The sequence below is a fragment of the Lactuca saligna genome, chromosome 5 (assembly GCF_052625555.1).
Source record: "Lactuca saligna cultivar CGN05327 chromosome 5, ASM5262555v1, whole genome shotgun sequence".
Classification (NCBI taxonomy): Eukaryota; Viridiplantae; Streptophyta; class Magnoliopsida; order Asterales; family Asteraceae; genus Lactuca; species Lactuca saligna.
In genome coordinates, this window is record NC_136421.1 from 253,344,691 (window position 1) to 253,358,914 (window position 14,224).

A 14,224-nucleotide genomic window follows, 5' to 3' on the forward strand; every position below is an offset into this window, starting at 1 on the left:
TCGGGTGGTGGATATTCCCAAAAAGTAATTAAGATCCCCTAGATCAGTCATAGAAAACTCGCTGCTGAGCTGAGCTATAATGGAGTTAAGTAGAGTTGGAGAGGAGGCAGTCAAAATAATGTCATCAACATATAGAATGAGATATGCAATATCCGAGACATGATGATATGTAAAGAATGAAGAATCACTGAGGCTGTGCTGAAAACCCAGGTGAAGAGCATGTTGAGCGAACCGCTGATACAAGGCCCTAGGGGCTTGTTTCAAACCATAGAGGGACCGTTGTATATGACAAACATAATCTGGATGTTGCAGTTCTCGAAATCCGGGGGGTTGGTGCACGTACATTGTCTTCTGAAGATAACCGTGAAGGAAAGCATTCTTCACATCAAGCTGATGAATAGGCCAGTTTCGGGAAACAGCCAGGCTGAGAACAGTACGAATAGTTGTTGGTTTGACCACCAGATTAAATGTTTCATCACAATCGATCCCCTGTTGCTGATTACGACCATTCACCACAAGGCGCGCTTTATAGCGAGATAAGGAACCATCAGCATTAAATTTCTGTTTAAATAACCACATAGAACGCACCACATTGGCTCCCGGTGGACGTGGCACAAGAACCCAAGTACCATTAGTAATAAGAGCATTATATTCCTCATTCATGGCTTTATGCCAATTTGGATCTTGCAAATCCTGTATGTGTGACCTCGGGACAGAGGAAATAGAGGTGGAGTGGAGGTTTAAGTGATCAATGGGTTTTACAATGCCACTTCGAGAGCGAGTGTGCATGTTATGAGTTGGAGGAGGATGGTGGTGGATCCTCGTGAGGAGAAGATGGAGGTGAATGCGGTGGGGTTGGTTCGGTGTCATGTGTATGGGGAGTAGTAGGGGAGTTGGGTGTGGGAGTTATAGGGTGTAATATGTGATGGAGATTAGGGGAAGGATCTGAATCATACAGAAAATCATAAGAGGGAGGTTCGATGGGGGTGACTGAACCATACGGGAAGATAGACTCATCAAAGGGAACATGATGAGATATAATGATCTTTCGAGAAGAGAGATCAAAGCAACGGAAACCCCGATGATGAGTGGGATATCCAAGAAAAATGCATGGTGTGGAAGGGGGTTGAAGTTTGTGAGTGGTGTAAAGTTGCGGAAAGCAGAGACAACCAAATACATGCAAGTGGTCATATGTAGGATGACGGCGAAAGAGGCGGTAATGAGGAGTTTCATTAGAGATAGAAGTAGAGGGGAGGAGATTAGGTAGGTGGACAACCATGTGAAGTGCCTCGGGCTAATAAGATGAAGGCGGGTGAGAATGAAACATAAGAGTTCGCATCATGTTATTGATGGTACCCCCAAATTGTATTCCCCCCATTATCACATTGGAGTTGTTTGATGGTACCCCCAAATTGAGTTTTGATAATATTAGAGAAGTGTGGAAATTTTTGAAAAACTTCAGATTTGTGTTGTATGAGATATACCCAAAGATAGTGGGTATAATGTACCTACACACAAATCGATTTCCATAAATGATAAAAACACATACATATACACAGTGAAATCGATTTTATGGGATGAACATGAAACACACAAATCAATTTATAAAATAAAACCTATACTTATGGATCTAAAATCATTTTCGAGACTAAAGGAACTAGAAATTGAATATGAAATCAATTGATCATGTGATGTCTAATAACTAACTCCTAATGCGTTCTTTGGAGAAAAAAGAGGGAAATGATCCATCTGCATCATCTTCACTTGGGCTCTTCCCTTTCTGGTTTCAATTTCCCCTTCCTTCACCGCTCTCTTCTTCCAACGTCAACCCCACTAGAAAAATCCTAGTTGTCATTCATTCAAGAATGAGTTTTGGGCGGAGATAGACACAAATACACACCTTCTTTAAACGATTTCATATTCACACGTATTGATTTTAGAAATGAAAACACATACACAAATTGATTTCCATAAACAATAACTACACACCCAAAATTCGATTCTACATTCGATTTTGTGGGATTTTTAAGTCCCAAAAACGATTTGAATAACAAATGATTTCGGATTCGATTTATGATTTTCAGATTCATGAAGAAAACACTCATAAAATATGGAGTGTACGCATTGATGTGTTCTTAAGTGTGTTTTTTTTAAGAACAGATAGATAGATAGATAGATAGATAGATAGATAGATAGATAGATAGAGAGAGAGAGAGAGTTGTGTGGCCCACTTTTATTTTTTAATTATTAAATCATTGTAATATATATTAAAATTGTAAAAACAATAATAATAGGTGTAATAGTCATTTTAATTTTCTGATGGACCAAAACCACACATAAACATCGTCAAAATGACCATGAAGCCAAAAACAATCGGGGTTTAGACTAAAACTCGTAATAAATGCATTTCATAGGGACCATTTTTGCAATTTTGTCCATAAATAGTTAAAACGTTATCCATTATTTGGGTCTATTTAATGAGTTGTTGCATGAGTAGTTGAGTACTATTAAAGTATAATAGGTTGTGTGGAGCAGACACCCTAGTTTGTGAACTAGGAAATCTTGTTTTCAAATTAACCTTTATCATCTATATCATATCATTTAATGATAGAATTGTTTATTTATTAAGATCCTGGTTGAAAAGCTTTTTAATTAGCTTTTTCAATTTAGGGTTGTCCAAGTGGTAGGAAAATCGTACCAGTTTTGAGAAAATCAAACTCGTGGTGATTAGGAACCGATTATTTTTAAAATTGAACACTAACTTTTTACCATTTTTTTAAATCGAATCGAACAAGTTTATATATATGTCAGTAGCATATTTGTGCAGTGTTGGGCCAGAGACTCTCTTCAGATTAAGCCCAAATTTTTTATTAATTTGAATTTTATATATTTTTTTTCATTCAAGAATAAAAAGTAAAAAAAAAATGATTTTTTTTACAAAATTTCACATTGAAAAAAACTGAAATCGATTATTGAAATAACTAGTTTTTATGGCAAATTGCAAGAAAATCACTATATCACTATAAAATTTCAATTTTGACAATGAGTTATGTTTTTATCAATTATGTCACTATATTTACAATTTTGTTGCAATATCAACCAAATGATTGGTTCTCTATGTTCTCCCGGTAATAATTTTTCCTGAATTGCAATAAAATCACTAAGTTAACCTAAATTTTGATTTTGACAACGAGTTTCAAATTGCACAAAAGTCACTATATTACCACAAAATTTTGATTTTGATAGAGTTTTCTTTTCTCAATTATATCATTACATTTACAATTTTGTTTCAATGTCAACCAATTGACCAATTTATGAAATGTTGTGGTTTACAATCTCTATTTGTACAATAAATAAATGAAGGTTCAAATATTTCAAACTCACTTACAAGTCAGTGAAAAGGGCATAGTCACCCTTTCAAGAGATAATATTATGGTTTAGAAGTTCGATTTGTACAATAAGTAAATAAAGACCCCTAAAGGTCGATTTATACAACAAAAAAATGAATATCCCTACAAGGTCGATTTATACAACAAAAAAATGAATATCCCTACAAGGTCGATTTATTTGTACAACAAATAAATGAATACCTCTATAAATGAAGATCCTTAGAAACTCGCTTCTAAGCCAATTGACTAGTTATCATTAATCTGGTATGTTACACAATAAATGACATGACGATATTATGATGTGGAAGCCACGTAAAATCTTATGTGGTAGGATTAAGTTTCAAATATAGTGTTTGCATCGAACCCAATTTTACATATCTTTTTTGGTCGATTAAGTGATTCAAACTCACTTAAAAGTTGGTGAAAAGGGTATATTCACCATTTTAGGTGACATTTTTTTATTATAATGTTTAATGTTTTAATTCTCGTCAGAGTATTTTTTTCACAAATGGGGTCTAAAGATCAATCTAATGGTTTAAACTCACTTAAAAGTCAATGAAAAGGATGTACTTACCCTTTCATAAGATGCTATTATGATTTAAAAGTTTGATTTGTACAACAAATAAATGAAGACCTTACAAGGTTGATCCAGGAGATGCTTAGTGAGTTTAAACCATTAAATCAACATTGTAGGGGTCTTTATCTACTTGTTATACGGATTAAGATTTTAAACCACAATAACATCTCCTAAAATGGTGACTATGCCTTTTTCGCTGATATGTAAGTAAATTTAAACCATTGGATCGACCTTCATTTATTTGTTGTACAAATCGAGCTTCTAAATCACAATAACATCTCTTAAATCCGTTAATTGGTTGATATTGCAACAAAAATATAAATATAATAACATAATAATATCAAATTTTAGTAATTTTTTTTTGCATTTCTACCCTAATAAATGAAAATGTTTTTGCCAAATGTCATGTTCTCATTTAGTTTGACACATGTCATTTTGTAGGATTTTTTGATTTTTTCTTTTTCCACTTGACATTTTCTTATGCTTTCAATTTTCTTAAATTTAAAAGTAAATTCCATATTTTATGCGGGTTTATTTATGTTATGTAGAATCATTAAATTAAATTTCAATAACCATACCAAAAAAAACGTACAACTACAAATTAGGTAATAATCAATTCTTTCATAATTAAATGTTTACACATCATAATTTTCACTTATACAATAACTTTTTCAAAACAAAAAATGTTATGAAATCCAATTATAAACAAAGAAATTAGTTTTCATTTATTAGGGTAGATATATTGAAAAACTTGATCGTTATTATTTTATATTCAATTTTTTTAATAAACTCGTGTAATACTAAGGTTCACACCTATTTTTTTAATAAACCAAACCGTTTCAAATCCGGTGTTTGTCTGCCTAGGGACCTTGGGCCGAAAAGACTTGAGCCCAGTCCACCTGTTTTAATCGTAGAAGCCAACCGTTGGAGCGACATAGTAATTATCCTGCACCGCTGCTCCATACGATCAACATCCAAATCTCAAATTTTGAACACTGCATGAAACAATTGTAACGGATACTTCCTTCGTTATCGTTATCAAAAACAAAACCCTACTTCTACATGTTTCTCTAACATCGCCATCTTCTAAGCTTCATAAAATTACGTTCTCAACTGGTTATTTTCATTTTGCATCACGTCTTATTCATTCATTATCCTGATAATCGAAGAAAATGGATTTGGGCTGCTTGGATTTGGGTTGTATTGAAAAGCAAACCAGTCAAAGCTCAGTTGATTCAGATATAAACCCTAATGATTCTTTGCCTTCAAGTTCGAAGCCTCCAAAGGTATATATCTTTCTGCAATTCTCAACAACGATTTAATTTCTTAATTTCTCCATTGATTTTGCTTTCCGATTTGGAGGTTTTGCTTACCTGTTATGATCAAACCCTAGATTGATGAATTATAGATTTTTTAGATGTATCTCTTCAATCTGGCGTTTCACTCCCTGGTCGGTGACTATTGTTTTAGTAACTTGTGTTTTTCCTGACTATTACATACTCAACTAATTAGTATCATTTATATCTCATCTGATTCATTCGTTGTCGGGATAGTCAAAGAAAATGGATTTCGGCTGCTTGGATTTGGGTTGTATCGAAAAGGAAATCAGTCAAAGCTCTGTTGATTCAGAGATTAACTCTAATCGCTCTTGTCCCTCAACTTCGAAGCCTATAAAGGTGTGTATCTTTATGTAATTCTCGTTATCCGTTTAGGTTCTTGATTTTTTCCATTGATTTTCCCTCTTATATGTGGTCTTCAATCCGTAGGCATTGCTTTAGTAACTTGTGTTTTTCCTGGATAATTTCCTTCAGTGTTGGTTTCGGATTGTAGTTTGTTTGATTTGCCCTAATTTCATTTGAAGTGACAATCTATTTTACATTGATGTGGGTGCCTACTATCTAAAAGATCTACAATCTGTTTTGCATTGATGTGGGTGCCTAGGATCTTAATGCTTTAGAATCCAGTGTGTGTTTATATGTGTTAATTACCAAATATATCCACAGAGAAATTGACAAATAACAACGATTCGGCAACTAATTACCTTAATATGGTCTGAAAATACATATATAGCCAAATTGGATAAAGTTACACTAAACATTTAAGTAGAAACCATCTCAAAACCATTTCTTGTGACTTGTGAGACTCAGATCCATGAAAATAATTTGATAACTATTGCATAATGTATCGATTATCTTGTTTATTTTATCTCTTTTACTAAAAAAAATACAGAGCAAGATGAAGAAAGATCCAAATCAGCCAAGCCCACGTCCTCTTAACAAACTGGCATCTCAGATTAAAAAGCCTACTCGTAGAAAAACTTCACCTCTCAGCTGGTTTCCACGCAAGAAAGTGGATTCCTACCTAACAAGAAAATTAAAATTACTTCAGGTACCTATTCCATCTTCTTGTTCAATTACATTAGTCTTGAAAAATGCATCTAAATTATTATTATTTCAGGAAGTAGATGGCATGAACTCAACTCTTGATGAAACTCTTGGTGACACAAATCCCCATTTCTCAAAAGTCCTCAGAGAAAAAATAGCAGTCAAAGAAGCTGCTCATAGAGCAATAGAAGCCCGAAAAGCTGCACTTGTTGAAGCATCCTGGTGTCGAATACTTCATGCAGCAAGGTAAAATATGCAATAAACCTTTTTTCTTTATTTATTTCAACTTCTACTTTATCTAATCAGATTGGTGTTTTCACAGAATTGAAAGTAAAGAAGCAGAATCTCTTCTGGCAAAAGCAGAAGAAACTGCAACTCAAGCTTTCGAATCTGCAAAAGAAATAGGAGTCATCATGTATGACATACCAGATTGCTCAACAAAGCATTACAAAATAGAAAAATCATCTGAAAATGGACAACATACAGTGACAACATCTTTTGACACAGCATTTGAGGTTGATAAACAAGTGGCAGCTGCCTTGAAAGCTGCATTTGTCAGGCTCTCAAGTTGTGCATCCATAGGTGAAGCAGAGTTTAAAGAACTACTGAAAAAAATAAGTCAAAACCCTGATTTAGATGAAAAGAATCAAGATTTATGTGAAGAACCCACTCCAGATTGTGAATCAGAATCTCAAAAAAATGAGATGGAATTGAGTAAGGAAAAAGAAAAGGAATCTCTTGTTGACATGATGTTGGAAAGACTAAAAAGTTTAAAGGAAGAAGAACTTGCCTCTCTTGCCACCATTGTTGCAACATGTGGACTCAATGCCGCCTTAGCTGAAGCCCAAAATGGTGGTGGTGGTGGGAAAGCAAGCAGGAAGCAACACGAAGAAGAGCATCCAGGGCTTGATAAGTTTCTAGTCAAACGTTTGACTAAACTTGAAAAAGAGATACAAGATGCAAAAAATGCTAAAAATGATAAAACCAAAGTGGAAAAAGTAGATGATATTCAAGAAGAGAAGACAAGTACAGAAGGAGGGTTGGAAGGAATTTTGGTGAAACATTATTCGAAATTGGAAAAGGAGATTCAAGAGGCTAAAAAGAACAATTTTGATAAAAACAAGAAGGATTTGAAAAAGGTTGAGGTTGAGGTTGTTCCTGAATTGGGAAGCATGCTAATGAAGCATACTTCAAAGCTTGTGAAAGAGATAGAGGAGGCTAAGAGAAAATGTGGGAGTGAATACGAATACGAGAAAAAGGTGAAAAGATCTGAAAGATTGAAACAAGAGATGAAGGAAACACCGAGTCTTGGTGAGGTTTTGGTGAAACGTGTTTCGAGACTTGAGAGGGAGGTTCTAGAAGCAAAGAAGGAAAAGGAAAATGTTAATGGGAATAAAGAGAGAGTGAAAGAGAAGGAAGATAATGGTGTTGAGAGTTTGGAGAAGATTTTGGTGAAGCCTAAGTTGAAAGTGGAGAGAGTGAAAGTGGTTGGTGGTTTTGAGGAATCGGGTGAGCAGATGAAGAACCCGTTGGTGGCTAAACGGGAAGCAAGGGAGAGAGAGTTGGAAGCGGCGTGGGGAGGTATGAGTTTTGGGAACTCGATACGCCCGGGTCTATCTCGGCTTCAAAGAGAGAAGGCAAGTTTCATTTCGCTGGTTATCTGTCATCTGTTAGTTGTTACTGTTATTGTTATTGTTACTGATCTATTTAATTTTGATTTGTTTTTTTAATTAACATAGGCTGCATGGATTAAAAAGGCTGAAGAAGAGGAAAAGGGGGCTTTTGAGGAGCCAAGAGTGGTATAAGGTAACAATGAATTTGTAAAGTGTGTTGATGATTTCATGTAAAGTGTCGATGAACAAATACTTTTTGGTGAATGAAAGGCAAAGCTTTCTCTATTTCTTTCTTCAATAATAAAGTTCATGGAAAAGGGGAAACTAAGTTAATGTTTTAATTATATCCTTCTACAACCCATGTGTGAAAAAAGGTTACTAAAGAAATGTTGTCAAATTAAAACATTTTTTTATTGTGCAATGTCGTTTCGTTCAATTGCAAAATCTAAAAGTGTATCAATATTTCAAACGAAAACTTGGCAGTATAAAACAATAAAACCAATGAGAATTCATTAAAGACTTTATTTTAATATGAAATAAACAAAATTGTCTATTGTAGAAAAATAAAAAGTGGAAAGAGCCTCATCAAGACATCAACCCCCATTAGACATTTATTAGTTAAAACTAAGCTTAAGGGATTAGACTGGCCTTCGAAGCAAATCAATGAACTTAATCTGTAAAATAACGTTTAATCTCTAATATGTAATTTAATATTAATAAAATAAATAACCGCCTGAAGCGCATTTTAATGATAAAAAATCTAGAGCAAAATACGTAAAATTCTAATTTATGTTTAAGTCGCTTAACTTTGACAACTTTTTTATATCAAACTCAAACTCTTTAACCTTTTATGACGAGTTTTTTTTTTTTTTTTTTTTTTTTTTTTTTTTTTTTTTTTTAAATGTTTGTGAAGGCTTTAATGGAATATTTAGTGTAAATTGGTGCAGATAAATTACAAAACTTGGATGACAAATAAAATGGTTAAAACACAAAAATAGTAACAATATAGTGGCTTTTATGTTTAGAGAAGGAAAATTGGGCACCACAACTCGATGATCAATATTAGGTTGAGCTATTATTTGTCACCATTGGTTGTACGATAAGTTTAAGTTATCATCATGAAATTCTGGTGACTTTTTGATAATATCAATATTTATAATAGCTATCATTTGCAGATTAAAATGTTCAAAGACCATCTACGACCATTGATAATGATAGACAACCTCTTGTTTTCGGCATTTGGCCATTATAGAAACAGTATTGTGGATCTAAATCAAAATACATATAACTTACCGGCTACAAATAATTAATTTAAACATTATAAGAACATAAATGATTTGATATATAGCTTTTTTATTAAGCTTGAATTATTTAGAATCTAGTGGATATCAAGGCTTTACCGGCTACAAATAATTAATTTAAACATTATAAGAACATAAATGATTTATAATAATAAAATTGCGTATTCTGTGTATTGAAGAATACTACCTAATAAATGAAGGTTTTTTTGTCACATGTCATCATCTAATCCAACATGTTACATGACATTTTTTTAATTTCATTTAAATCCACTTGACAAATTGTGGGTTTTTTTTTTTTTTTTTGGCTTTGTTATTAAATCTAAAAATATAATAAAGAAAATAATGAAACTTAAATATCTCCATAAATTCTCACTTAATTTGTCAATTAATGTATTAAATTCCGTTTAAATTCAAATCAACATTCCTAATTGACAAACATAATTTTTGGCCAACCCCTTTTAAAATTTACGATAATTTGCAGAAACATGGCAAAATTTGGTTCATTCACACTAATATTGATATTTTTCCAAATTCAGTTTTGTAAATTATTAAACATATAATGTTTAACAAAATATATATTATTTTTTTTTTTAAGAAAAAAAACCCCGTGTAATACACGGGTTTCACACCTAATCCTTTCTAATAAATGGAGATTTTTTACTAATTGTCACATTCTCATTCAATCTGTTAATGTCATTTTTTGTTATTTTGAATTAATTTTTTTTTACATGTCATTTTATGAGTTTTTATATTTTATGAAATTTCATATGATATTTTAATGTAATAATTGCAATAAATGTAATAATAAATTAATATCAATTTTAATAACTAACTTACCTTTTAATTTCAAATTTTCCAAAATTAAAGCTTATTAATTTTTTTTAATTATTTGTTCAAATTTTAAATATAAAAAACATTCATTATAATAATTCATTATTTTTTTAATTTTTTATAAATTTAAACAAATATTTTGATTTGTATATTTAATTTTTTTAATTAATCTATGTAACTAGTAACATATTATATTTTGGTTTTTGTAGGGTTTTCCTTGTATCGTAATCTTTATTTTCATTTAAAAAATCAGAAGATTATTCTTGTAGAGTGATTAAAAAGACCCAAAACCTGATTAGTGCAACTTAACGTTTTTCTTAAGCAAAATAACAACCTTAAACACCCCTCTCCCCTTCATGGAAAGATGCACACGACCACTCCGATCACCTTCCACCCACCACCGTCCAATTCTCTCTTTTCTTCTCTTTGTAGCTGTAAAAAAGAAAAATAAGCTTCGTTACTTCTCGTGATCTCCAACTTGACACTTTGTAGCTGTGTGGTTTGAATAACATAATACTTTTTAAACAAATGTGTGAATTTTCACATAATTCTTAAAGTCGTTACTATCTTTTAGATAAAAACGGGTTTTTAATTTATTTATCGATTGTTGGTTCAAAACCCAACAATGTGAGATGAGTTCTTGAAGATATCATCTGGGATTTATCTATTTTCTTGTTTATAAGTATCTTTCTTGATGATGGTTGTTTCGATTTCTGAAACATTAACAAACCAAACAAGAAGACGTCCGTTGTTGTCGTCTGAGAAAGATCACAGCGTCATTACCCTTAATAACTCAACAAGACATATTTCTTCAAGTTCTTCAAATTCGAACTCAAAATCATCATCTTTACTAACACCTACGCCTCCTAGAAGGTCGCCATCTCGTCTTGTCTCCAGAGATTCGATTACTCCGGCTGTGAAACGGTCGGTTTCGGCTGACCGGAGGAGACCCGCCAAGCCGGATCTTAACTTGAAATGTAACAACGCCGGCAGAGAGGTGTCCATGTCCGCAGCTGCCAAGCTTTTGTTAACATCTACAAGAAATTTGTCTGTGTCTTTTCAAGGTGAGGCTTCTTCGCTTCCCGTCAATAAGACCAAAAGGAGACCTAATTTGAATAATGTCAGAAAGGGTATTCCTGAGAGGAAGACAACTGGTTCCCCTTTGAGAAGGAAGGTCGAAGATCATGGGGACAACACTAAACCCATGGATCAACACTGGTGGCCATGCAAAACCCACCAAGCTACTAACACCATCTTCTCAAAGAGTTTTAACGTTGAGAAATCCAAGGTTATTGAATCCCGAAATGTGATTCGAGCTTTACACCAATCCATAGATGGTGGTGGTAGATCGAGTCTTGATCTGGGTAACGCTGCTAGCGATGAATCGAAATTAGTAGCCTCCCAAAAATTCGGGATTTCAAAGAAATTCATAAGGAATAGGCCATTATCATCACCAAGAACAATGGCTTCAGCATGTAGAATGAGATCAGGATCACAGAGTGTGTTGATGACGTCATCAATGGATTCCATTAGGAATTCTGGAACCATTACTACCGATGATACACGATCTGTACTTAGTTTTGCTTTTGAAGGTGGGAGAAAAAAGGTAGGCGAGAAGCGGATTCTTGATGCACATATGTTGAGGCTCTTATATAATCGGCAATTGCAGTGGCGATATGTGAACGCTAGGACTGAAGATATATTGTTGAAGCGAAAACATAGAACAGAGGTATGATTATATACGATCACTAATTATTAATGCAAATTGCTTTAAAAAAATTTAGTTATGTGAGTTTGTATCGAATTCAGAAATATCTCTGGAACACATGGGTTACAACCTCGGATCTGCATGACTCTGTCACTAAAAAACGACACAGATTGCAATTGCTGAGGCAAAAACTGAAGTTGGCCTCCATCATTAAACAACAAGTAAGGTCTAATTATGAATTTAGTCGTGATCTTGAAGATCTAATTTCTTATATTATCTTCGTGTAGATGGGTTTTCTGGAAAAGTGGGCTTGTTCATATAAAGACCATTCAAGATCATTGCTTGGAGCAATTAAAGATTTGAAGGGCAACACTCTTCGTCTTCCAGTTGATGGTGGTGCAACTGTAAGTGACTTGTCGATGAATTTATTAGATGTTAAATTGTGGTAATGAATCTTGATCTGTGTAACTAGGCTAATATCCAGAGCATGAAGGATGCTATAAGTTCAGCAATGGTTGTGATTCAGGCAATGGGTTCATCGATACACTCACTCTGTTTGAAGGTAATGCAAAATTCTAATTTCACTTATTGTTCTTGAATCTTGAAGCCCATACGATTAGAAATGTGTCTAATCAGGAATCCTAATGCTGAGTCTCAGGCAGAGGAAGTGAATTCACTTGTGATGGAGCTCGCAAATGTATCTGCGAAAGAGAGAGCCCTTATTAGGATCTGCAAAGATTTCTTGTTCATGTTAATGGCTCTAAAGGTAAAATACTCACATGTGTATATACTGTATACAAATACGTACACACACACGTATAAATACATGAATACACATGTGCATGCATGCATCTTCTTGAGCGTATGGTTTCACTCGGGGTTTCTTTTTACATCTGTCTTTTAACGTATCCGACAGGTCAAAGATTGTAGTTTGAGAACGCATTTGCTACAAAAGGTTTAACTTCTCTTTTGGTACATCATGGTTGCCTTTTATGTTTTAGGTAGGGAGAAACGGAGGTCACCTTTGTTTTTTTATTTATTACTTAAAGGTTTTACACGCTTTTTTTTTATTACTTTTACTTGGGATGTATATATTGACATAGAATATGCGGCTTCAGTCATTTACTTTCCCTCTGTAATATTATGATCATGTATTTAGTAGGGTAACCTGCCTTGGAAAGAAACAATATTCTTTTATGCCTTTACCATAACCATGTAGATGCTTATCAATGTTGTACATTGTTGTAGTTGAACAATAGTTAATAACTAAGCAAGAAAATAGTAAATGAGTTTCACCAATCAAACAAGGGTATTGGTAAATAAACCTCCAATGATTGGACATGCATGTGGGTGTGTGTTGGTGTGTGTGGGCCCCACATACACACAGATATCACATCATTGGTAGATCAAATAACTAAATTGCCTTGCTCTTTGTTCTCAACGTTCTTGATTACCAACACGCCAATAATTCAACAAAATAGCCAAGATCAACTCACCCTTCAAACTATTCTTACGTTATTAAGTGAGACTAACATTGTGTTTGTTTTTATCTACTACTTGTTTGGAACTTCAAGTCATGAAGCCAAGATTTGTCCCGATTTATTCATGTATTTGTTTAACGACTTACTCTCTCATTATTTTTGTCTTTTTTGAAGGTTCTTTGATTCATATTTCATCGTACTAATCAATAGAACTTACTCCTTCCTTGTCTGTTGGAGATCATTTATATGTTAGAGATCATCTATATGACACAACCATACAACCTTGATTGAAGCATGATTGTTGATATTTATCTTTCTTCTACCCTTATTATTATGTAATTCATATGGTCTGTTGTTATTGTTCCGGTATCTACCTTCCTCCTACCCCATCATAATGATATTCTCGAGTCTCTTGTTGTCGTATGTTGATTTAGATCTAATTATATATTAATAAAAGAGATTATGCATTTATCTATGAAAAAGATGTATAGTTAAATATAAAGGATTTGTTTATTTTGTATTTTACAAGTGAAGAACCAATTTATATGCGATTTGATATGAAATTTGGAATTTGTTAAAAGGGAATCACCATTCCCGGTTGGACATATGCAGCAACACACAACAGTTGGAAGGCACAAGGAAAGTAGACCCCACATGTTTGGTCAGATTGACTCACTTCCTTGTGTCTTTGCTTGCTGATGCTATATAACCATCCTTTAACAATTAGACCCACCACTAACCAATGGATATTGCAAAATTAGGGTCCCACCCACCATGATTTTTTATATCCTATATCTCACCCTCACAATAACTAAATTAGACATGCCCCCTCGCAGGATGCAAGAGCCAATTACAATCCACCAATTTCACTTTTTCCATCTTTGCCCCCCATCATCTACATTTTATCCCATCAACTTATTAAAAAAAAAAAAAAAAAAGA

General features: G+C 33.6%; 2 protein-coding genes across 6 annotated transcripts; both read left to right on the forward strand.

The window, feature by feature from the left end:
- Window positions 1-4,957: 4,957 nt before the first annotated feature.
- LOC145047388 (myosin-2 heavy chain-like protein) lies at window positions 4,958-8,248 on the forward strand. 2 transcript variants are annotated; one of them, XM_078995648.1, is made up of 6 exons: window positions 4,959-5,252; window positions 5,520-5,642; window positions 6,196-6,354; window positions 6,424-6,596; window positions 6,673-7,987; window positions 8,090-8,248. In XM_078995648.1, the coding sequence occupies exons 1-6, from the start codon at window positions 5,139-5,141 to the stop codon at window positions 8,153-8,155; spliced, it is 1,950 nt and encodes a 649-aa protein (XP_078851774.1). In that variant the 5' UTR covers window positions 4,959-5,138; the 3' UTR covers window positions 8,156-8,248. The 2 variants fall into 2 exon arrangements, with proteins under 2 accessions (XP_078851775.1, XP_078851774.1); XM_078995649.1 differs by lacking the exon at window positions 5,520-5,642 and having other exon boundaries at window positions 4,958-5,252.
- Window positions 8,249-10,460: 2,212 nt separating this feature from the next.
- On the forward strand, window positions 10,461-13,014 carry LOC145047389 (QWRF motif-containing protein 2-like). 4 transcript variants are annotated; one of them, XM_078995652.1, is made up of 6 exons: window positions 10,463-11,824; window positions 11,905-12,024; window positions 12,091-12,207; window positions 12,276-12,365; window positions 12,462-12,569; window positions 12,720-13,014. In XM_078995652.1, the coding sequence occupies exons 1-6, from the start codon at window positions 10,790-10,792 to the stop codon at window positions 12,762-12,764; spliced, it is 1,515 nt and encodes a 504-aa protein (XP_078851778.1). In that variant the 5' UTR covers window positions 10,463-10,789; the 3' UTR covers window positions 12,765-13,014. The 4 variants fall into 4 exon arrangements, with proteins under 4 accessions (XP_078851777.1, XP_078851776.1, XP_078851779.1 ...); XM_078995651.1 differs by having other exon boundaries at window positions 10,461-11,824; window positions 12,288-12,365; window positions 12,462-13,014; XM_078995650.1 differs by having other exon boundaries at window positions 10,462-11,824; window positions 12,462-13,014.
- Window positions 13,015-14,224: the final 1,210 nt, after the last annotated feature.